The sequence below is a fragment of the Protopterus annectens genome, chromosome 4.part0, assembly GCF_019279795.1.
Source record: "Protopterus annectens isolate FY-2018-M chromosome 4.part0, PAN1.0, whole genome shotgun sequence".
In the NCBI taxonomy this organism is placed as follows: domain Eukaryota; kingdom Metazoa; phylum Chordata; order Ceratodontiformes; family Protopteridae; genus Protopterus; species Protopterus annectens.
In genome coordinates this window covers 613,500,825-613,525,323 of record NC_056733.1, presented here as the reverse complement: position 1 = coordinate 613,525,323, position 24,499 = coordinate 613,500,825, and the positions used below count along the sequence as shown (strand labels likewise).

The 24,499-nt window shown below is 41.2% G+C and overlaps 1 protein-coding gene across 1 annotated transcript in view; it reads right to left on the bottom strand.

Annotated features, from left to right (window-relative positions):
* Positions 1–2,667: 2,667 nt before the first annotated feature.
* The window catches only part of EIF2B1 (eukaryotic translation initiation factor 2B subunit alpha), a 222,402-nt gene continuing 200,570 nt past the window's right edge, over positions 2,668–24,499 (bottom strand). The window contains exons 8-9 of the mRNA XM_044068553.1: positions 4,233–4,358; positions 2,668–2,883 (exon numbers count right to left, since the gene is read on the bottom strand). Of these exons, the coding sequence (XP_043924488.1) occupies positions 2,728–2,883; positions 4,233–4,358 (282 nt within the window). The 3' untranslated portion in view covers positions 2,668–2,727. The remainder of the gene's footprint in view (positions 2,884–4,232; positions 4,359–24,499) is intronic.

Sequence of the window (24,499 nt, the reverse complement as noted above, 5' to 3'; positions counted from 1 at the left end):
CCAGTCGGCTCCACGTGGGAGTCGGAAGCGGCCTGTGGCTCTGAGGTAGCGGGTGTCAGGGGCTGCGAAAGCACCTCACTGAGAACCGGCGAACCGACGACTAGCTTAGAGGAAGTCTCATCGTCTGTTTTGGACCTCGGATGCCTGTCCTTGTCTTTATCCTTGCGTTTTTTATAAACTCCGGTCATTGGCTGTTCCACCGGCACTGTATAATTGAATCTGCGGCCAAAGTAATGAAAGGCAAAATCGTACCGACGCTTAATAGTGCATTGGTTAAATCTAGCACAAAACCAACAACAAGCAATGTCGCGGTCAGGGCCTAGGCAAGGAATACAGTAAGCGTGAAAATCCTTATGAAGTATTTGCTTCCCACAAGAAATACAGTTGTTAACTTTTTCTGACATCGGTCTGGAGCAAGAAAAAAAGTTTCCCCAGTGGGATACTTAGCTTTAATGAAGACTTCGGATCTGAAATTTGAATTTGAAAATCTTAGGAGTCTGCCAACCGGCACTTGCAAACTGCTTTTGCTTCGGGCACCGTGTGGCAAGAAAGAATGAAGAAAATGGCGTCGGCTGCATCTTTTATACCCCTTGGCACACTGACGTCAGGGAATAGGTGACAGCAACCGACGCCGGACCAAGACTTTGGAATTCAGGCCGACTGCGGGTAGCCTGCCAGCAGGATAACCCAAGTGTAATGACTGCAACAGTGAAACACGATGAACATCGGTGTTGTCAAAATTGGAGTTGTCTGCACCAAAACCATCAGCACCGAAAAAGCCTGCAACAAAGAAATTGTCGGTGACGAGGGGGTCTACACCGAGAAAACTGTTGGTGCTAAAGGCGTCTGCACCAAGAAAACTGTCGGCGCTGAAGATTTCTGCATCGAGAAACTGGACGGTGCCAAAGGAGTCTGCACCGAGACTTAAGTTGGTGCCAAAGATGACTGTGCCGATATACCAAATCGGTGCCGAGAAAGTCTGCAATGAACTAGCTGGTGCATTAGTAGTCTGCACCATGAAGGCTGAGGTCTGCGTCGAAAGCAACGGTGTAGAGGGGCCAGCAGACATAATCGGAGACAGAGTCAAGTGAGTCGGTGCCAAAGCAGCCACTGGCACCGACTCTGACAATTTAGCCTTTTTAAGTTTTAATTCCTTAGGGTCTCCAGAAGGAGATGATGGAAGAGGCTTAGACCTTTTATGTTGTTTGAAAGGAGGAGAAGACTCCTGCGACCCAGAAATAGCCTTGCAGAAAGCGGTCTTAAGGAGACCCTTTAGTACTAGTTTATTTTTACATTCGTTCAAAGTCCTGGCAGAAAAACCTTTACAGATCTGACAGGGCGGCTTCACTGTGAGATGAGGCATGTCCAAACAGTAAACACACAAGTCATGCATGTCAGAGTGAGGCAGTTTGTGTCTGCACTCTGAACACCTCTTAAAGCCTGGACTCCCTTTCTTCTCAGACATTATATCCACAAAATATTCAAAAACTAGACACAAACATACTGTAGCAAAGCCCAAGTGAGGGCGAGGAAAGACTACCAACAAAGGTAGTAGAGGATACCAAAAAGGTACGGGTAATAAAGAAAAAGGAAAATAAGACTTAATAAAGTCAAAAAACTAAGAATTCTGTGAGAAAAAAATCAAAAAAATTATCAAAATATACACTTAGCTGGAGAGGAATGGCTCGACACGACTGAATAGCAATACGGTAAACTAGATCTGAGGTAACAGGGAGAAGGGCGTGATGGGTAAAATCTTAGCTAGAGGGGTTTGTGGCTGACGTGAGCTTGAAAAAAAGGCCGGCTCGGTTCAGAGGTTGGAACTGAATCCCCAGGAGTAAGGAATAAATGAAGATTAACATCATCAGATATGATGTTTAGTGTGGTTTTGCAAAGCTCCTTCACATTTCAGCACTGCTGCATGTCTCCATGACCTTCATTAAAGTGGTGATACGCAGCAGGTCCCGTTTCTTTACTTCACTTCTGTTGCAGCTTTTCTCAGGTAGTCGCAGTACACCCTAATAGAGGAAGTCAGGATGACCACATAATTGGAAGACTAGGAATGTGCACTTTTTTTTTTTTAGAGACTTTCAGTTGGGCTTCACCACTAAAAGGCATTGAATGGTAACCTTTATAGGACCTCAAGCTGCTGATGGACCTTCCTGAATACAGTGTACACTGCTTTAGACTGAATTCTATTACGTTTGAGTTAGTTTTATGTAGAATTAGTTTCTCAAGTGCCATCAGATGAATAAAGAATATAAAATACATTCAAGTGAAGCTTGTTGCTACTGCTGCCATAAAAAAGTACAATTTTAGTTAAAGTTAAGAGTATTATCTATTTTCCTGGTATAAAGTCCCCCCCCATCTAACAGCTGTGATGTCATAGTGTGTAAAGCGGGGGAAATAACAAGGAAGGAAAATTACACGTGGTGTTTACTGCGCTGACAAACAGTAGGAAGATCAACTCAAATGGAAATAAGACAGCCCAGAGTCAGTGTTTCTAAAAGTATCTTGCGAAAGTCTTAACTCTAGAATCTAAAAACGCACAGAGTTTTCTGAAAATGTTACTTAATAGAAAAAAAAATGTAGGTAAGACAAAGATGAAACACATCTACTATTTAAAGAAAACTTGATGGATACTGTGCAGTATATTCTCTCACTGAATCATTTTCTGCAAACAGCATTTTATTTAAATTTTGTGCCAGTTCACTGAGGTAGATTATTTTATAAATAAAGTTTAATGAGTTCATCGCTGACAGCTGAAGGGGTCAGCACTCCCAGATCAGTGAACAGTAATGTTATCAGTGAAGGTGATGTATAGTCAACCCATGGATGTTCATCCTTTAGATTTGTTACAGTCTTCAGTGTATCTGCTTTGTACTGTAAAACAAAGACACAACAAAAAAATTAGCACACATTGTGGATGGGCTATCAGACATTAAAAAAGCAACACAGGCCCTTATTTCTTCTTTTTATTCCCTATCCCTCACATCTGAAGTACGTATATATGTGTGTAATCCTCTGTGTTGGCTGGCAGGTGCAATACAATATCTACTGACACACTCGAGTTCCCCAGCTACAGTGCCTGATATATACATACCCCTACGTTTCAAAGATGTAACATACTGGTTACCTGCCAGGTGGAACTCCTACAAACTCCCTGCCCCTGGATTACATACCATCATCTGTTCACTCTCACTGCTCCTGGTCTGGACACAGCACAGAAATCTCCATAGAACATTGGAACCCAGCAGTGGCCTGTTTTTTTTATCATGGCCCGATACAGGAGAGGCTTTCTCACCATTGATCATCCTAATTACAGTAAAATTTGGAGAGTTATACCCCCTCCTGGCTTGGTGACTCATCTTTGTTTGTACCAATCAGTATGATCCTGTATTGGAAGGATGAAGCTCTCCGCCTGGCATCCTAATTACAAACATAACCCCAGCAATGCACTCTGCCACTTTAAACTTAATAAAAATACAACACTGCATTAATCTGGAAAATCCTTCAATCAGCTTTACATTAACTACCATCAGTAATCCAATTAAATAATTATTTGGTAAGTGAATAGACCCCACTACAGACAGATCCTTTCCATCAATACACTGGTGCATAAGGGCAAAAGAAAAAAAATGTCTATATACGCATATTTTAATATTGTAATTTATAACAGTCAGTTCAACCCAGCATGTTTTATAAAGAAAGCCTAGAGTTGGAAAGACAAATGTATTGACATGGGGAGGCAAAATCTACAAACATAATGAATGGAAAGGAAAACTAATTCCTTAACCTTTGAGACGATTGTGACCTCTAAAGCTCCCTCACTGCCCACATAATTTTGTCTTTCTAGACTTCTGTTAATGATGTTGGCCCTGAGTTCTTATGCTGCTCCCACTTACAAAACAGTTGTCATGTAATATCAAGGCAAGAAAGACATCTGAAGTAAAACGGCATAACAGAGTGGCACGGGTATCTACAATCTATCCACTCTTCTGGTTGAATAAAGGCTGATACTGTGGAAGTCCTAGCATTCACAGATAAGAATAAGGCCAAAACAGACTGCCAAGGGAATGTAATCTTAATCTAATGTTTACAGTAGACATTAAAAAGTGCAGAAGTACAACCCCACCCCCGAAATTAGTCTATGCCCTTCACTTAAGTTCCATTTTTACAGAAGATGAGAGTAATTATTACACCTCTAATCAATACTGTAGATAATCACTTACCTTAAATTTAGCTGGGACATCATGTTGATTAAGTGGGAACAGTCTAACAAACTTGAAGCTCTCAGCCACTACATAAAATGGCTTATTATGGGCTTTTGCACAAATTGCCATCTGATTTGTGCCAATCTGAAATAAAACAAGCAACAACAGATCATTTTAAATTGTACTTTTCCCTGATTTGACGAAACTTCCAAAATTTCTGTTAAACATTTAAATACCAAATACCACTTTGGTGATATGTGTAAAATTATTTCCAAACCAGCTCAGAAAATCATATCAACTGCTTTTATTATGTCAGTGGTCTGAGCAAAACTATCTCTTTTTCAGTTTTTTAATAGCTAATGAAAATCTGCAAAAACAGTAATAATAAAGTGATCATGATATTGTACTGCAGTCCTGGAGATCAGTGTTTGAATCTTCGGTCATACATCTTGACTGTATGATCGCAGACACATTACTTGTAATTGTCATACACACACGTCTTATCAAGTCATTCCCACCTTTCTTTTAAGCACAAAAAAGCATACAGAGAAAAGGTAAACAATCTAAAGATTAAAGGGATAGTCCCAAGATTTTTTTGTTTTGAGCACAGTGACACAACGGATAACATTGTCATCTCACAGCAAGAGGTTCCCTGGTTCAATTCTCAGCTGGGATGCCTTCTGTGCAGAATCTGTACGGCCTTCCTCCGTGTGTTCATGAGGGTTTCCTCTGGGCGCTTTGGTTTCCTCCCACATTCCAAAGACACGCAGTAGGTGGATTGGACACTCTAAGTTGGCCATAGCATGCGAGTGTGTGGTGTGGAAGAATCACTGTGGCAGGGCTAGCCATCTGGTGGTGTAAACCCTGGCTCTAGATGATTTTCACTGTTGAAGTGACACCCCAACTCCATGTACAAAAATGGGAAAAAGGGGCTGTGGATATTCTGGTCTTCGTTTACATTTTCAATGTGCCTTTCTGAGCATGCTCAGCTTCATCTATGGAGGTCAGGGGAGGGTGCCTCCAGAAAGTTTCAAAGGTGTTAACTAGATTCCAAGTCAAATTGCAGCTGTACTCACATCTCTCACTTAAGCCATTCAATAGTTTAGTCTGTGCATTTTATCCTCAGAGAAAAGTAGCCTTTCAGGATTTTATAAACGGATACTATCTCTCTAGAAGGCATTCGAGTAAAACAAAACTAAAACCTTAGCAGAGTTTTTGTTCCTTTCGTTATATATTTTATTTTGTGCTGATTATGGATGTTAACAAACTGCAAAGATCTTAAGACATGACCGCTGCTTGTTCTGTAGAAACCATTTGAGTGAGGCAAATTTCAAACAGCAATGGAAACAGTTTTTCTCTTTATTTCATTCCATAGCACTGCTACACATACAGTCTTCCTTTCCTTTCATTTTCTAATTTAATACGTACTGGTTTCTGAATGCTATAGCCAAGGGTGTATTTTATGACCTCACTGCTTGCACCTCTGTAGAAGCATGAGTGATACGAAGTTCAAACATTAGTAAACACACTCATCTCTGTTCTTTTCATTTCATATTTTATTTTGTTCTGACATCTGAACGTAAGCACAGTACGTTTCTTATTATACATCCTGTGTCTTACCGAGTTACTACATTTTAGATGTTCTTTAGCATTTTTCTTTCTGTTTTTGCCTTCCAACTGTATGCACCTGTATCTAGTTCCACTGCTATTATTTATAAACAAATCACTGAAATGATGCCATGTACATTTCTGCCATCATTCTAAGAGTTTATAGTGTCTGATGAATGGCTAATTCCGTGTCTGACAATTAAGTGTTAGTCCTACATGGGAGCATTCAAACTACTGTTGTCATTTCAACTTATTCACATGGTAGTGATGTCAGAGGAAAGTGACAGAACTGTTCTGCTGCCCTATTTACTACCACATACAGCTTTCATGCAAACAGATACACGATAAATATTTCTTCTATCTCTGCTGTACTCCGATTCCACATACTTGTTTGCCTGGCCTGCTAATGATTGGCAGTAGATTTTTTACCAAACGCTGTGGTGCCAGCTCGACACCCAACCTTCAACGAAGGCATGCCCATTTACGCACACATGTCTTTCGAACGCTACCCAACTGTGGGGAGGACATGCAGACTCCACACAGAAGGCACTCCCAAGCCAAGCCCAGAATCGAACAGGAGAACCTCTTGCTGTGAGGTAACAACGCTACCACCGTATCACCTCGGCATACTCCGATTCCACATACCACTCTTGCAAAATTACACACAGTGTCCCTGTCTTTACTGATGAGACACTGAAAATATTAGAAACCAGCTTTACAATACAATGACCGTTTGTTCCACATTACCACCATTCTTTTAAAATAGCACTACTTGTCATTATGGTTGGATGAAAATTCACTGTCTTAAACAAGACTTGCTATCAGACAATGCGTTTCTGGGTCCTCAGGCTGTTACAGTAGGATGTAAATCATAAAAATCCCACCATGTATCTGCCGACTGTCTTCCTGAGATTATACATACATAGCTTACACATAGTAAAAAAAAAACATTTTTAAAAAGTCAAGATGGGGTTATGGTAATGAAATGTCTTGAAGGACGGTAGTATGTAAGCTTGGCAATCAGTCATATCAACCTATATGCAAGCATGGGAACACACATACACATATAATATTGATTCTTTATACTGTCATCTTCCTCTACGTCAGTTCCTTGGGGAGCAAGACACTATTCTAGCAAGTAAAGGCATGAGGCAACAAGCATGCTTTAATGAGATACTAAGCCACCAAAGGAAACACACACACTCAACATTGAAAGTCACCTGCACCTTGATGCAAAAGAGGTGGACCAAACCATGCACCATGAGCAGGCAAGGGTAACCATTGCCTATTCTTAATGTCCTGATATACACATTAATGGTATAGTGCTTCTCTCTGTTGAAGCACAGCATTCTAAATCATTTACATCAAGTGTAGTACAAAACTAACTAAAATGAGAAAGTACAGTCGTTTGTAGGTTGCACTTACCCATAACAGCAGACATTCAAATTCCTCTCTACTGCAGTAGCTACACCTATTCACCATTCCCTACTCTTGTATATATAGATGTAGTGGGTATGTAGAGTAGGGGTATGTTTGTTTCAACTTTATATGTTTTATTTTATTATTGGCTGGTTATTTCAGAATTGTTAGGCTCTTCTCTCATTATGTGGGCAAGAAACTCCCGAAGAAGTTTCACTGTAACTGCTGATTTCCCTGCTGGGGATTAGCCAATCAGCAGTCAGAGTGAAGGAATGGTTCAAGCACTAGATGTTGTTTCCTAGGAGGTAAACAACCCATATAGCCAACGGACTACTGCAGCAGTGAAGAATTTAAACTAAAAAACTATACTATGCTCATCATTCCCACTGCCCCAGTAGTCCTTAGGGTATATGTGTTGAATACCAAAGCCTAACCTTCCTTGTAGGAGGACAAATATGCATCTAGTAGCCACAGGAGAATGGTCCTAACAAAAATAGACCTGGACTTAGAAAAGGAATCCAGTTGTAAGTGCTAAGACCTCTCCTTTTTGTAATTTACTTCTCAGATTTCCAAACAGGGAGCCAAGAGCTCTGTCTAACAAAGTTTGCAGAAGACTGCAAATTTGGGGTTATTAAGTCACTATAGGATTCCCAAAACCTCCTGAATGAGCTCAAACTGAATGATAAAATTGTAGTATCACTATTTTTGATAGGCAACCCATCCCCCATCTTGCTGTCTAGGCGACTCATCACTACCAAATGAAAATGAAGTTAGGGACCTAGGTACTTGGGTTGATAGCTTATCTTCTTTTCACCAATGGCTGTCAGGAAATCCTATTATTTAGCCCATCTCATTTAGAATACCTGCACGTGTGCATTTGCATGTCATGCTTATAGGCACTGCTAGATTTAGTCTTGGACACGATAAGTATACTGTTGACATGCACATCATACTGGAACAAAGCTCAGCAGAGAATACATACATACATTTATTTATTTATTGGCATTTGTTTACCGGGAAAGTCCACTGGGCCAAACAGAGCCCATTTTCAGTGGATGCCCAGTGAGAAAATCTCCACATGAAACACAAATAGAATACACAGTACATCATGGCATACATGGCTCTGTATGTTACACTAAGTGGACACTGCCAGCCATGCAGTTCTGTATATGAATTGTATGGTTCATGGTACTAGAGTACACAGTGCAGCAGCTATTGTTTAATCCATATGCACATTCTTAGCATTAAACAGAGCTATGACTCTCCTAGCCCTTTGTTTTTGCATAAAAACAGGTATATGTCAGTCATAATTGTTGCATCACACTGTTGAGGCAACACACTGAAGCATGCACCAGCTTTTCAAAGTATTTTGTAAAACTCTTGGAGGCAGCACTACTAATTCGGACATTTTCAGTCATAATTTTGTACTAAAGTTGGTGACCCCTATCAATCAATTTTGCTATTAAAGCAGGATATTTGTAATATTTCCTGATCCTAGAATTACACATTTCATGCCACTAAGTACCATTCAATGTATTAGTAAATGCAGACAAGGGACCTTTATTCATTCATATTTTTAGCATGCGTTCCCATCAGTAGAGCAGTGGACAAAAAACAAGTACTTACCGTCAGGCTATATAGGCCTCTTTTTGCATACCATAGTATATCCATTGTCCCTACAGACATGCAAATAGTAGTTTGGTTATAGTTCTAACTACCTCACAAACCCAAAAACAATCCCTAAAAACTTCCCACTACATTTTCTTAATTTGTTACTTGTTGACTGCTAAGGAAGGTTGCATAATACTATACTTATGCTCCTTTGCAGTAATCTCTGGTCTACATTCCACAAGTGAGTAAATGCCTAATTTTGGATTAATGTCACCACATCAGACAGCTCCTTTATCACAGTGCAGAATATATTACAGATTTATTCACATAGTATTCTTAGTTTGAAAATTCACCTGCTTTGGGTCATGTATGAAGGCTGTAGAAAACAAATTATGATGTCATAAATAGTCCTTTCTTCCAAATTCCATATATTGGTTCAAAGGACTGCAAATTAAATTCACTATGGAAATGTATACGCACAACCTTAGTAGAAAAATCTACTCATTAAATAACAAAGGCTTGACGAAAATGAAATCTGGAAAACTGCAAAATATAAACATACAATCTGCACAGGATTTACTACGTACAAATTGTATTACATTTATGGCAATTGATATGTTAAAGAAGAAAATCCCTTGTGAAGATTCCAAAATCTATGCTTATTTTGTTGCTTAAGCTAAATTAAGTCATCAAACTGGTGCTTCATTTACAGCATGTACTGAAAGTAATATGTAAAATGTGAAACATGTATTTCACATTTTCTGAGCTGCTTCTTACTCAAAAACCTGTAGAACATTTCAGAACCATTGCATCACAAACCTTCAGGATTCGACCTTTCAGCAAAAATTGCACTAAATATCAAACTCATATTTACTTCTTCCTCAGCATATATACACAAGACAAGAGGGGAAAATCAGCAATTCATCACAGTGTAAGTAGCAAGTTGTCAAAAATAAAATTAACTCCTACCTGTAATAGCCAGCAGCTTCCTACAGTAAACATATTCTATGAATGAAGTGTTCTGTTAGCTATCTTCTTTGACAAAGTATTGCTCTTGAGTAAACTTCCCTTACTATAAATTTTCTCCTGCTTATTTTCCCAGAGCTCCCGTCTGCCTGGTGTCTTTACCACACTGAGATGGTCCTGAATTAATGCTGTTCCATCCCTGGCAGATAAAAAATGTATTTTATTGCTTTGGACTTTGATTAACTGTATTAGAGTGCTACTGCTTTATTTGCTGATTTTGCACTAAATCATTTTAAAGGTCTCCAATATTGTACCGTTTGCTGATTGCTAAGATCTGCACTTTAAAGAAGCCTTCCAGGCACTGTTACTGTGTAATTTGCTACTTTGAATTTGTTGCTGGTACTCAGTGCCGGCCTTAGCTGAAATGGCACCCTAGGCGAAGTGGTGCTCTGACGCCCCTTAAGTCCCACCCACACCATACTCAAGGAACACCCCATTTGAGCCACACCCACAGATAGGTCACTCCCACCCACTAAAGTCACTCCAGTTCTTTCAGTTTTTTAAATAGATACCATGACTGAGAACAAGAGGCACAACTTTTAGCATAAACAATTTTCCACTTTCGTCATAAGACTTCAGAAAACTACACATTCAACTATAAAAGAACTTTCAGTTTAAAAATGTTTATGAACCAATAAATGCATCTTCATCTCACAATTAAATGATATCACAAACTCAGCTGTTAAAGACATACTATTCAATGTAAGAAACATTTGATGTTAACTACGTCGTTCAACCCTGGTGCTTTATCAGGGTTTAAAATACCCACCCCTTATGTGATGTGTTCCCTGCTCCAAAACTGAAAAAAGAAAATTAAGTTTTTTTTATAGTTGAATTATAGTTTTCTGATGGAGTCTTATGACGAAAGCAGAAAATAAATTGTTTACACTAAAATACACTAAAATTTGTGCCTCTTGTTCTCAGTCTAAGTTCAAGTTTTTGTGGTTAATTCAGTTAAGATACCAATGAAGTGACTCAGTTATAGGACAATACCAGGCTATTGGCCTGGAGGCCCTTAAGCCTAGCCAAGAATTTCACCCATGTTCCCATAGTCAGCACGTTTTCCCTGTCCAGCAGGGACACAGGTGGGACCCCAGAGGTGTATTTTCTACTCCCCAGCTGGTGTTCCAGGTTCCGCTTAGAGGGCTAGTGAGGATGAGGAACATTTGTTCTAGAGGCTATGAACTCTTAATACCACTGTACTCTCCTCACATGCAGTGTCCTTGCAGTTAGTACTTTGTTTTAAACAGACAAAAGTCTATTGTCTATTAAACCTCTCCCAAAATAAGACTATCAAGAAAGACTTTGCATTTACAATAATCCCTACATTTGTTTGAAGAAAATTTAAAGACAGAACAAGATAAAAAGAAAGCACCAAAGAGTTTGTTGAACAGCAAGATACAAGCACTGAAAGGAGATGGTCCCACTCCATCAATCATCCAACCAAATGTAGAGGTGCTTTTCTCCCCGGGTCTATGCTGAAAATGGGCCACTAAGCTCAGTCAAACTAACCCGGTCAACAAATGTAAAATAAATAAATAAATGTGAATGTAAAATATTGTGATTCACTTTTTTTTTTAACCTTTTACAACAGAAAAGGTTTTAATGTAGTATATACATATTAAGTTTTAAAACAATCTAAACTTTGTTAAATATTAGCATGCAGATGTACAAGAGGTTCACACCCTGGTGCAATTAATCTATTTGCCAAACAATACACAATCCTGCAACTCTAAAGTATTCTTAAAATCTTTATAATTTACAATCTAAGAAAGTTTACAAAGTTCACTGCTGCTGTATATTAAGTCTCCAATATTACTCAGATACAAAGTGCTGTTCCTGTGCTATGGCAAGAATGCCAAGTAAATTCAATTACTTTTTCATATATGTTTCAATTGACAGGTATTTTTTACTTCAGCAGCATGTGATCTACAAAACCTAATACCACTACCAAATACCTTTGCAGGTAACTGCACTGATTACAAAGGAAAATTGAAAGTAAATAGCCAGGCACTCTGGAGTATAAATATTGCACACTTAATATAGCACATGTGGTACAGTAAATGTTAAGGGTGGCCACGGTGGTGCAGCAGTTAGCATTGCCGCCTCCCAGCAAGAAGTTCTCCGGTTCGATCCTCGGCTGGCGTGCCTTCTGTGTGGAGTCTGACTGTCCTCTCTGTGGTCGCATGGGTTTCCTCTGGTTGCTCCAATTTCCTCCCACATCCCAAAGACATGCTGTAGGTGGATTGGACACTCTAAATTGGGCCTAGGTGTGTGTGTGCACATGTGTGTGCCTTCTGTGGAAGGTTGGGTGCTGGGCTGGCAACTCAACACCGTAAAACTCCACTGCCAATCATGAGTGGACAGGTGATCCACTGTGGTGAGCCCCAACCGGGAAAAGCCGAAAGAAGGCACAGTAACTGTTAAAAAAATGAATCGGTAATGTCATTCTCAAAGCAGAGCAGAACCTCAACAGCTTGTTACAAAATTTGAGTGTTAGCAACTCTATAACAGAACGAAAACTAAAAATGGTGCAGTATCAGAAAACAAGAGTCAAACCATAAAAATAAAAACACTGCACTGTAACTCTGTGTTAACGCAAGTACAAGCCTGAATTCAAAATGCAGATCAGGTGGAGTTAAACTATTCTTTGGCAATAATGACTGACTGCGTTCTTTGAGTCATGACACCTCAGCAGCACACGACAGCATTTTGAACAAATTAAACTCAAGTGCATGAATGCAGCAAGCTAGGTTATTTTCTGGCTAGCTGAATTATCTTCTCCAAAAAGGATTTTTCCCAACCCTAACAACATTTAAAACATCTGCAGAAAGTTGGTACCTGAATCTTTATGTTTATTAGTTCATTTGTTACCTGGCAAGATTCACGATGTACAGTTGTTGAGAAACATTTGTACTATAGATTACCTTGCGATTCTTGCCAGGTAACAAAAGAATAAAAATAAAAGCAATTACCAACTGCCTGCAGATGTTCTCTTCAGTGATACCGCCTCATCGGCACACAACACCATTTTGAACAAATTAAAACTGCATATAGCATGTCAAGTTATTTTCTGCCTACTATGTAAAGCATTCCATAAAAAACTACAATCAATAGGCAAACGAGGTATATACTTATGGCTGCTATCCTACACTACTCACTAGTGAAAGTCACTTTGTTTTACCTCAAACTCTTAGCAAAAGCCTAAAATAATGTGGTGGAGGGGAGGCAAACACACAAAAATAGGGGTACATTTTATACACTGCTCTTACAAACTTAGAAAATTGATAAAACAACAGGTTTTGCATTAGCATGATTTTTTTTTCTGAAGGGCATGAACTCTGAAACTCAAATGCCTGTTTGCTGACTCTACCCCCAATGATTTGTCAGCAAACCCATCTTTGAGAAGCGGACAAAAAATATGAGGCAAAAATCCAAATATTTTGTGAAAATCAAGAAAAAAGAGTTGACAGGTATAGGTGTGCCATCAGATGTATAAACAATACTGTCTGCTGTCACTAGAGCTTCATCAGTTAGGAGTTAGCTCAGTCGCTTAACCCCAGTGAATCTTAAGTACATTTTTTTAATGTTGCAGTTAAGATACCATTTTATCACCTGCCTCTCTCATTTAGAAACCTGCCTTTCATTTAGAAACTGCACATGAGTACTGTGACTGTATTGAAGCACTAGCCAAAATTGAAACAGATCCATCAAAGCCAGTAGGACATAGTCTGCTATCTAAAACAGTAAATTTATTAAAAAAAAAGTTTCATCATTTTAGTACAATCAACAATAATACTTAGATAATGGCAATGGACGCCCCCACCCCCTTCACAGCATGAAGCTGTAATGACAAAAAAAAAAATCAACAGAACCAAAGAAACAGTGTCTCAAACCCGAAGGAACAAAAACAATCCTGGGAAGGTTGTTAAATAAGCAGGGCTGTCAGAAGGCCTGACAACTAGTAACGCACACATATGGGTGCAGTGCAGCAGGAAGTTTTAACAAACAGCATGAGTCACTACTATTTATTTTAGGATTTACAATTTTATTTATTTTATCAATTGATAAATAGAATTATTGACTGGGTAGAGCAAGAAAGTTGTCAACAATCTTTACCATTCCCAGTATTTTTGACAAAAAGGAGAGTTTCCCGACCCTAACATTTAAAACATTTGCAGAAAACTTTATTTTTATTAGCTCATTTGTTACCTGGCAAGAGTCATGAGGTACAGTGTTGAGAACCATCTTCACTATAGATTACCTCACATATCAAGTACCAAAACCTCCTATTTACGCATAGGACCGCTAACAAAGAAATTTTTAGTTACCTCCTAGAACTCCAAAGTATTTCACCACCTAAAACATACGAAACCTTTAGAAAGCAAAAGTTTGACGACAAGACCGTTGCTCTCGAAGGCAGTATGTCATTGTTAGGCAACCAGGATGTACACAAATGAATCAATGAAATGACCAACCTTGAACTCTTCTGTACAACATGAAAATGCTCACAACCTGCATCACAAAAGAGAAATAGTTAGCAAACATACCATCTACGTACATTCCGAGCAAGCCTTAAGCACAACCACAAGATGCAACTACAGAACTAGCAATTAAGCCGGTTTCACAATCAACATCACAGACCACATAAATATGTATGAACACCATCACGTTGCCAAACAAAAAAAGATAATACAACATACATTACTACTGGCACCCCTCTCCACACACATTTAATACACACAGGCATTTGCCTAGCACAGTCGGCATGCATAACACAAAATGGCAAACTCATTCTTTCGGTTACACACTAAAATACCCATTATAATTCTGTGAGTACCAGCCAACAGGTTTCCAAATACAATACTACGGTTCACTTTCACTTAACCAGTTTACATCAGAGAATATGTATAAAAATACACTTACTTTATACTTTAAAATATCCAAGGCTACGGTCGTGCAACTTAAACAATACAGTTTCTGAAGCATCCAAACTACTTATTACCAGCTGTGATTCTTGCCAGAACTTGATAACAAAAGAACTAACAAAAATAAAGCAATTACCAGCGGCAGATGTTCTACTCAAAATTCGTGAGCTATGAGCAGATATCAGGTCCAAATTCTAAACTTAATGGCTTGCCTTAGGCAAGCAAAGCACACAAATAAAAACCAAAAAAAAAAGTCGCTCTTTGTCATCCTCGTGGTTAACAGTACCAGGCCACTGAGGCACGCACGTCCACAGATCAGGAAGTAAAGACAGCCAATAGATCCACCTGCCTCTATCCCATTAATGAAGAAAGGAATGAGAGGCAGGCGTGATCTGAGTTTTATACCATCAATCTCAGTAATAGCAACCGCCACTGAATGATCACTTAGATGCAGGGTGGAGGGAATGGAAGGACATAGTAGGGAGCCGTGCTTTGGATTACGGAAGTGGGGGAGGGGCGCAAATGCTACAGTACAGGTGGTGAGAATTGGAGAAAAAAGTAAGTACATCAAAAAGTGGAGTAGAAAAGCAAAATTGCACCCTTTATGAGGCCGGCCTCTACGGTGCCCTAGGCGGATGCCTAGTTCGCCTATGCCTAAGGCCGGCCATTACTTAATTGTTGCATTCCTGCACTTCTGGCCCAGCAAGACTACCCTTTTATTTGGATAAGTGAAGAGAAACTAGTTTGCACAGGGACAAATACTGCCCCATGTGCTTAGGAATAAATGTTCCAGTTACTACCCTTCACTCCTGCAACAACTTACTGACTACCAAAATAGGGCCAGAAATCATGGGCATGAACATTCCTGCTATCTCTGCAAGCGGCTTCATGGATATCAGCATCCTGAGACAATGTACCAATTGCCTTATGTTTACTGACAACCACCTTATTCTCAAACTGCTAAGGTATGTGAGAGACATATTTGCACAATGTCACTGGAAGCAAAGCTCTCATACACAGGCGCACACAATACCAAAAAGGTTGTCAGAAATGCACACTACACCAGCCACTCACAGAATGGAGCAGACATTCAGGCCCACATATGCTGAGGCTCTCAAAAGTAATCTTCCTAACCCCAAAGACCTTCCAGACATTTGATCTACAACATATATCCTCAGCAGCCCCAAATGCACTCCATAAAAACAACACCCACTACAACACTGCACCACATGGAGCCTCATCTTCAAAGCTCATAAGGTCAAACCACCACTCAACCAAATATTTTACTTGCAGAAGACTCCATTTTGAGATACACAGACATCCCACTCACCATGCTGAATAAGGAGAAAGTCAGGGTCAGTTATATATCAGATGCCAGGATCCTCCAGATCATGCATGCACTCAAGTCCAGTCTTATATGCAAGGCCATGGAAATAATTATTGTGGACCTGATAAATAAATACAGGAAATCTTCAAATACTGGACCCATCCCAGTTCATTTCAGTCAAGGGCAGGTCATGCCTACTAAACTTAGTGGACTTCTTTGAGAAGGTCACTAGAGACATGGACGAGGGCAAAACGGTACAAACTTGTGTACCTTGAGCTGGCAAAGGTGTCTGACACAATACCTCACTCAGGTATTATACACAAACTCACAAATGTAGGCATAAATCCCTATGTCACTCAATGGATAGCCACATGGCTCACAAATAGGACACATTAGGTTAAGGTGGGGGATTCCACCTCCACCAAGAGGCGTGTTACTTCTGGTGTCCACAGGGCTTGGAACTGGCACCTCTCCTGTTTGGAATATACTCCTCTGAAGTCAAGGCAAATGGAGAGGACCTTTGCCTGACCAAATCTGCTGATGACTGCAAGCCAAATGCAATAACTGAATCTCCCAAATATGTAGATATCCTCTAGAAAGGTCTAATACAGACAAATAACTGATGCCAGAACCTTGGGCTAAAACTCAATGCAAAAAACTGCATAATCATACCCTTTGAGAAGACATTCACCCCTGCAAATTACAACATTGACAACTCTCTGCTAAGAGTAGACCCAGTGGTGAGGGACTGGGAACTCAGGTTGAAAATAACCTGAACTTTGATCAAAAAAGTGTCCATGGTAGTTAGCAAATCCTTCTACATGGCACAACTTATAAGTAAGGGTATGGCATCCAGATATAAGAAGTACATAGTCCCACTATACTCAGCCCTCATACGACCAATAATCAAGTAGCAACAGCTGGAGTGACCACAGAGGTTCCTCACTAAATAAATACAGGGCATAAATAACATATCCTATGCAGTCCACCTGAAAGCCCTGTCCCTGTACTCTGTCTCTTACAAACTACTGAGGATTGATTTATTTATTTTATTTATTTATTTTTTGTTGACCGGGAAAGTCCGACTAGGTTCCACAGAGCCTGTTTTCAGCGGAGGCCCGGGGAGAAATGCTCCAGATGCATGTCTTTGGAATGTGGGAGGAAACCGGAGTACCCGGAGGAAACCCACGCGAACACAGGGAGAACATGCAAACTCCACACAGAAGGCACCCCAGCCGAGAATCGAACCGGAGAACCTCTTGCTGTGAGGCAACAATGTTAACCACCGCACCACTATGCCTAACCTACAAGGCATGCTCTAACCCAGCCCTGATGGAACTACTACACATTTACAACACAAATAGCACTAGAATTACCATATCTAAGGATCTAAACCTCATCTGTGACATAAACTAAACATGTTGGAGGGACAGATATGGAAGTCAGAAATTAACCCTTCTCTGGAACAGACCCCCATTCATATGAAATGCTCTTCCCCAAGCCTATTGAAACACAGTTTGGACCAATGGATGGGAAATCACAAATTCACCCCTGGCTTGTCACCTGTAGCCCTTATGGACAGGGGTAGTTTGTAGATGACTTATGGCACAGCCATATACCAAAGCCATTCTAGCCTGTGGGCAGCAATAATTGGAAAATTGGGGCATGACTGTCTATGCTTAAAAAGCTCTAGGGTCATCACCTAGTAACCTGTTAAGATCCTATGATCCTAAGTCACTGGACCTGACATATAACTCCCTAGACAATATGAAGAGAGACAATATGGAGCTCTCAGACTATGCTGGTTTGGGCCTAGGATTGAACAGCATTCTACCTTCAACAAGGATGATGCCATAACATGAACAGAAAATGATTCACTTTAATGAATGGCTTAGATTCTGGTGCAATTCCAAGGAGGTGCAATATTTACCAGTATGAGAGAATATAGTTGACAAACCACATTGTTTTTCAAAGGATGGTCTGCACCAGTCTCCTCTGGGCTTTTGAGTATTGGCTAAAACGTTGTCCTCCCCCAAAGTACCTTTTTTAGGCAATGCCACACTGACAAACCTTCTGACATAGCAAAACCAACTTAAGGGAATATAAAGGTGTTACTGCTTAACGCCAGGAGTCTAAACGAGAAACTCCACTCCCTCCAAACTCTCCTTGCGAATGCAAACATTGTGCAGTTACTGAGACAAGGGTTAAAGCCACACAGAGAAGCCCCGGCAGTGCAAGGCTACAATGCCTTCCACACATTTAGGCCAGCTACTGCAAAGGCAAGGACTAAAGGATGGAGGTGTCTCAAGCTACATCAGTAACAAGGTTACCTCAAGGCTGGTCAAACAGTATGACAAGCTTGAGCATCTCCATGCCCAAATTACCATAGGAAAAGTCCTATACCATATATTCTTGCTAGCTACAGGTTCCCCTCTATGTCCCAGGAAACCCATAACTCAAAATTACTGGAGACACCCATCATTCAGCCCAATACCATATTTATGGGTAACTTTAACCACCCCACTATAAACTGGAAATCCTACACAACCCAAACCTGGAGGCCAGAGATTCCGGACTTTGTAAACATAAACACCTTGGACCAAACAGTCCTCATACCCACTAGGAGAGCAAAGATACTGGACCTGGTCCTCACTAACATAGGAGGATGCTGCACCCCCCCCCCCAGTGTAATGTCCTCAATGGTAAGGTCAGACTATAAAGCTGTCCCCTTTGAAACTGTGACCCCCAGGTAACCCCATAGCATTTAGGAACTAATCTAAGACAGACTTCCTATTAAGTGACCAGCTGACAAAATTCCAAGCCCCCCCAACCCTGAGAACACATCTGTTTATGTGGAACTGTTCACAGACACTCCATACAACCACTGTTTATAAATGCATACAGACACCTGTGCCCATAAGAAGTAAGATCAGAACAAATTCAAAAAAAACAAACCAGCACTTATATATCCAAACTGGAAGCCATGCACTCTCCAGCCAAGACTGGAATAGCTGGTCAAGAGGAGAAGGTCAACACTTGCATCACACCACATGGAACACACAGCCCTCCAGAACACACACCAGCACTGCCTTCACATAAAAACACAAACCACACACCCACCTTCATGGAGGCTCTCAATAAAAATTTACCCAAACAGCAGAGACCTCCAAGGCAGAAACACACTCTACCACCACAACACAACACTAATCACAAGACACATAACTCTCCTAAACAGTGTGCCATTCAACCAAAGCCCCTAAGGCAAAACAGCATGCCCAGCACACTAGTCATAGTTGACTTGATAGTGAAGCACACTGATGTCCCACTCACTAGGCTGAATAAGGAGAAAGTAACAGTTAGCTGCCTGTCAGGTGCCAGGAACCATCATATAAAGCATGCACTCAGGTCCCTCAACAACAGGTACAAATATGACTATCATTGTACATGTAAGTGTGAATGACCTAAGACGTAGCTCCCTGGACTACATGAAAAGAGACATGGAGGAGCTCTCGGATTATGTAGCCCAGGCGGGTACGACCCTAGCCCTGAGCAGCATCCTACCATCACCCAGAATGATACCACAGTACAAGCAGAAAATGATTAATTTCAACAATTGGCTAAGTTTCCGGTGTCATTCTAAGGGGATCCAGTATCTGTCTGCCTGGGATGACATGATTGACAGACCTCAATGCTTTGCCAGAGATGGCCTGCATCTGTCACCCCTGGACTTCTAGATACTGGCCAAGGCTCTTGCCATCCCTACAGTACCTTTTTTAGGCAGTGTTCCAAAGACCAAATTACCACTGTAACAGCTAAAAACAAATGTAGTCTGAGGGTCATGCTGCTCAATGCTAGAAGTCTAAATATCAAAATGCACTCACTTGAAGCACTCCTTATCGACATTTGTGCTGTAACAGAGATCTGGCACAAGGTAGCAGAAAGCAACCCTGCACTACCAGGCTACAACTCATTCCACACCTTTTGGCCCCAGAACTTTGACCGAAGCTCCAAATGTGGTGGTGTTTCTATATTTATAAAGGATGCGCACACCTCCAGACTGATGGCCCAACATAATGCATCAGAGATACTTCAGGTGCAGCTAACATTGGGTAAGACAGCGATTCAAGTTGTAGCCTGTTACAAGTCCCCAACCATGTCCCAAGACACTCACTCCATGTTCCTAAGCACCCTGGAGAATATTAGGGTCCAACCTAATACACTCATACTGGGTGACTTCAACTACCCCCTCCATTAACTGGGTAAACTACTCATGTACTAATACACTTGCCCAACGTTTTCTGCAATTCATTAATTCCAATGCCCTGGACCAGCTCGTTCTTACCCCCACTAGAGGTAGCAACATCCTTGACCTGGTTATTACTAACATGGGAGACCATTGCTCTGCACTAATAGTCAACTCCTCCCTGGTTAGATCCAACCACAAACTAATCAACCTTGGAAATCCACCCCCCACACCCCTCACAAAGGTAACCACAATGAAAAACTTCTCCAAAGCTAACTTTGATCTCCTAAGAACAGAGGTGGCTAACTTCATGGCACCCATGCAAGTGGAGAATAGTTGCAAGACCGCTGAATCATTCACCAATGCACTGTACGAACACGTACACAAATGCATGGATCTCGCCATAACCAATAGAACCAAGATGCTCTCCTCCAAAAAAAAAAAAAAAAAAAAAAAAAGGAAGCCAATCTGGTGGTCCCCTGCCATAAACAAACTCTACAATAGAAGGAGGAAACTGATGCGGAATAAAGTGAAGTCCCAAGACTGGAAAAACTCCCTTATCAGCCTCAACAAAAAGTTGAGATCCCTCATCAAATCCTCTAAAGCTAGCTATGAAAACAGAATTGCAGCAGACAGTAAAGACAACCACAAGGCCTTCTATAGTTATGTAAAGAACCTCCACAGCAATACCCAGATTTGCTCTGAGCTACTGCACAATGGTACCTCCTATACAGAGCTAACAGATATTGCCAATGTACTGGCCAACAGATTCAGTGCCAACCCCCCCCCCCCCAAAGGACCAATCATAATACCAGTAGATTGCCAGACACCCAGTATTACTGCTGCCCAGGTTAAAACAGCACTGTCCAAGGTCAAGAATACAGCTTCTATGGGACCTGACAATATCCCTGGCTGTGTTTGACATGAACTACAACGTGAACTGGTACCTCACCTGTGTGCACTGTTCAATCACAGCCTCAACTCAGGCTTTGTTCCTACTACAGGGACTACAGACCCTGGGAACTATCTCCCCATTAGCCTAAGTCTGATATGCAAAGCTATGGGACACATCATCATGGACCTAATAACCAAGGATATAGGGAATCTCCAAACTCTGGATCCCACACCGATTGGTTTTGCGAAAGGTAGATTATACCTGCTCAACTTGGTCGACTTCTTTGAATCAGTCACCAGAGCTGTGGATGAAGGCAAGGTGGTTCATGCAGCCTACCTTGATCTGGCCAAAGCCTTTGATACAATTCTCCACTCAGGAATCACAGAAAAACTCACGAAGCTAGGGATCAACCCCTATATCACTAGGTGGGTTGCAAAACTGGCTCACAGATACAACCCACAGTGTGAAAGTAGCTGACTCCAAGTCAGACTGCCAACCAGTCACGAGTTGAGTCCCACAGGGATCGGTCCTGGGTCTTCTCCTGTTTGGTATCTACTTCTCAGAAGTCCAGTCCAACATGAAGGGACTCTGGCTGACAAAGTTCTCAGACAATTGCAGGTTGGGAGCCATTACTAACTCCCTAAGTGATGCTGACATCCTACAGAAAGGCCTCACTGAGACCAACGACTGGTGTCAGAACCATGGCCTTACAGCTCAATGCCAAAAAATGTGTCATCATCCCCTTTGGGAAAAACCCAGTTCCCATGAACTACCACATCAATGGTAGTCCACTGAACACAGAAGGCATTATAAGAGATCTGGGAACATAGGTTGACAGCAACCTCTCTTTTGACCACCACACTGCCACTGTGGTCACAAAATTCCTGCTATGTGGCACATCTCATTACTAAGGGTTTTGCATCGAGGAAGGAAGAAAGAGGTCATTGTCTCCCTTTACTCTTTCCTCATTAGGCCAATCATCGAATACAATGCCCCATTTGGCATGTACCTCACTAGACATCTGCAACAACTGGAGAGGCTGCAAAAGTACCTCACAAAGAGGATCCTAGGCCTTAAACACTTGTCCTATATGGACAGACTCAAAAAACTCCAACTATTCTCTGTCTCATACCGCCTACTTAGAGGTGATCTCTGCTTGACTTATAAAGCCATATCTGACCCAGCTCTGTCAGAAATGCTACATCTAAAGAAATCCCAATCCCTCCGCACCACACACTCCAGAGACCTCAACCTCATTACCACAATCAACAGAACGTGCTGGAGGGACAGGTTCATAACCCAGAGACTGCCCATGCTATGGAATAGACTTCCCATAAATGTCAAACAGAGCACCTCACTGTCCCTCTTCAAGAGGAATCTTGATGAGGGGATGGGAAATATAAAATTCACCCCGGGGATCACTCCAGTGACTCTACTCGACAGAGATACTGGAAACTAAGGTCAGGTGGCACAATGCCAGGGTAATCCTATGGGTTAGGCTTGTAAAGGCTCCAGGGCCATTAGCCTAGTACATACCTATGAACCAAGGTGGAATCCAAACATCAAGAGGCTGAAAAACACAAGGAAGAAAGTTATAACAAAAGTCAGGAAATAAAATGCACAACAGGATAAAAACTCTCTCATCAATCGAAACAAACAACTTAGAGGGCAAATCAGGTTTACCAAAGCCAACTTAGAGGTAAAAATAGCCTCCCAGGCCAAGGACAACCACAAAGCTTTCTTTAGCTATATCTGTAAACTCAAAGGCTGTACACAACAATGTGTAAGGCTAATTGTGAATACAGCCACCTACATGGAGCTGGAAGATATAGCAAATCTATTGGCTGACAAATTCAGTTCCAATTTTACCCCCTCACCCCCCCAGTCTCCCTTCAAGAAATACCATCAAACATAACCCACCTAGCCATCACTAGGGATCAGGTCCTCAATGCATTCTCCAAAGTCAAAGGTTTATGGATGTGGTGAGAGAGGATATGCAGGTGATTGGTGTGACAGAGCAAGATGCAGAGGACAGGAAGAAATGGAAACAGTTGATCTACTGTGGTGACCCCTAATGGGAGTAGCCGAAAGAAGAAGAAACATTTGCAAAACACAAATGCATGCTTAGTATGGAAGCAATGCATGCAATAAGGTAATTTATATTCAGACCATTGACTACACCGATTATTGGTACAGGTCTACACATACCATTTCCCCATGGTCCTACGTAAAAAGTACAGTTGTGTACACATACCATAAATGTAGATGTTCGAGTGTCTTCACTGTTGCAGTCATCACTGTAGGGTTCTTCCTGCCGGCAGGCAGCCATCGGTCGGCCAGAATCCCAAAGTCTGGGTCCGGCGTCGGCTGTTCAGTAATGCTTCCTGATGTCAGAGCGCCAGGAGTACAAAGCTGCCAGCCGATGCCATGTTCTCCAGTTTTTCTTGCCCCAGATGTCAGGTGCCCAAAAGTGAAGGCTAATAGTAAAACAAAAATGTAACATACAACAAACCCTATAACCTGTAGCAAATACACCTCAGAAGAAGGGTGAAGTAGGAAACCACACTAATAAAAGTATAAGAGGGGACAGGAGGGTGGGTAACCCAGACTGCAACAGTGAAGACACTCGAACATCTACATTTATGGTAAGTGTACACAACTGTACTATGTTCATCGTGTTTCACTGTTGCAGTCATCACTGTAGGGTTGAATCCCAAAGCTGAGATAAAGGATGGTGGTTATAGAGTAGAAGGGGCGGCCAGGAGGCCCTGCACGACTGCAGAAGCAAAGCCTGCCCTAGACTTAGAATAAAGACGGAGATTATAGTGCTTAGAGAAAGTATGCACTGAACTCCAAGTTGCAGCTTCCAAAATATCTTTCGTAGGTACTCCCCTGAGAAAGGCAGCTGAAGTAGCACCAGCTCGGGTAGAGTGAGTCCTAATTTTTCCTGGGATTTGCTTTCCATGATGAGAGTAACAAAATCTGATTCCATGAGCAATCCATTTAGAAATGGTCTGTTTTGAAATAGCTTTGCCTTGGAAATTTGTTGCATAAGAAACAAATAGTTGTTCTGTTTTCCTGATATCCTTGGTTCTGTCCAGGTAAAAACGAAGCTGCCTATGCACATCCAAGGAGTGCAAGATCCTTTCCCCCTTATTTTGTGGATTAGTGAAAAAAGTTGGCAGGTGAATAGTTTGGTTTAAAGCCACTTTGGAAACCACTTTAGGC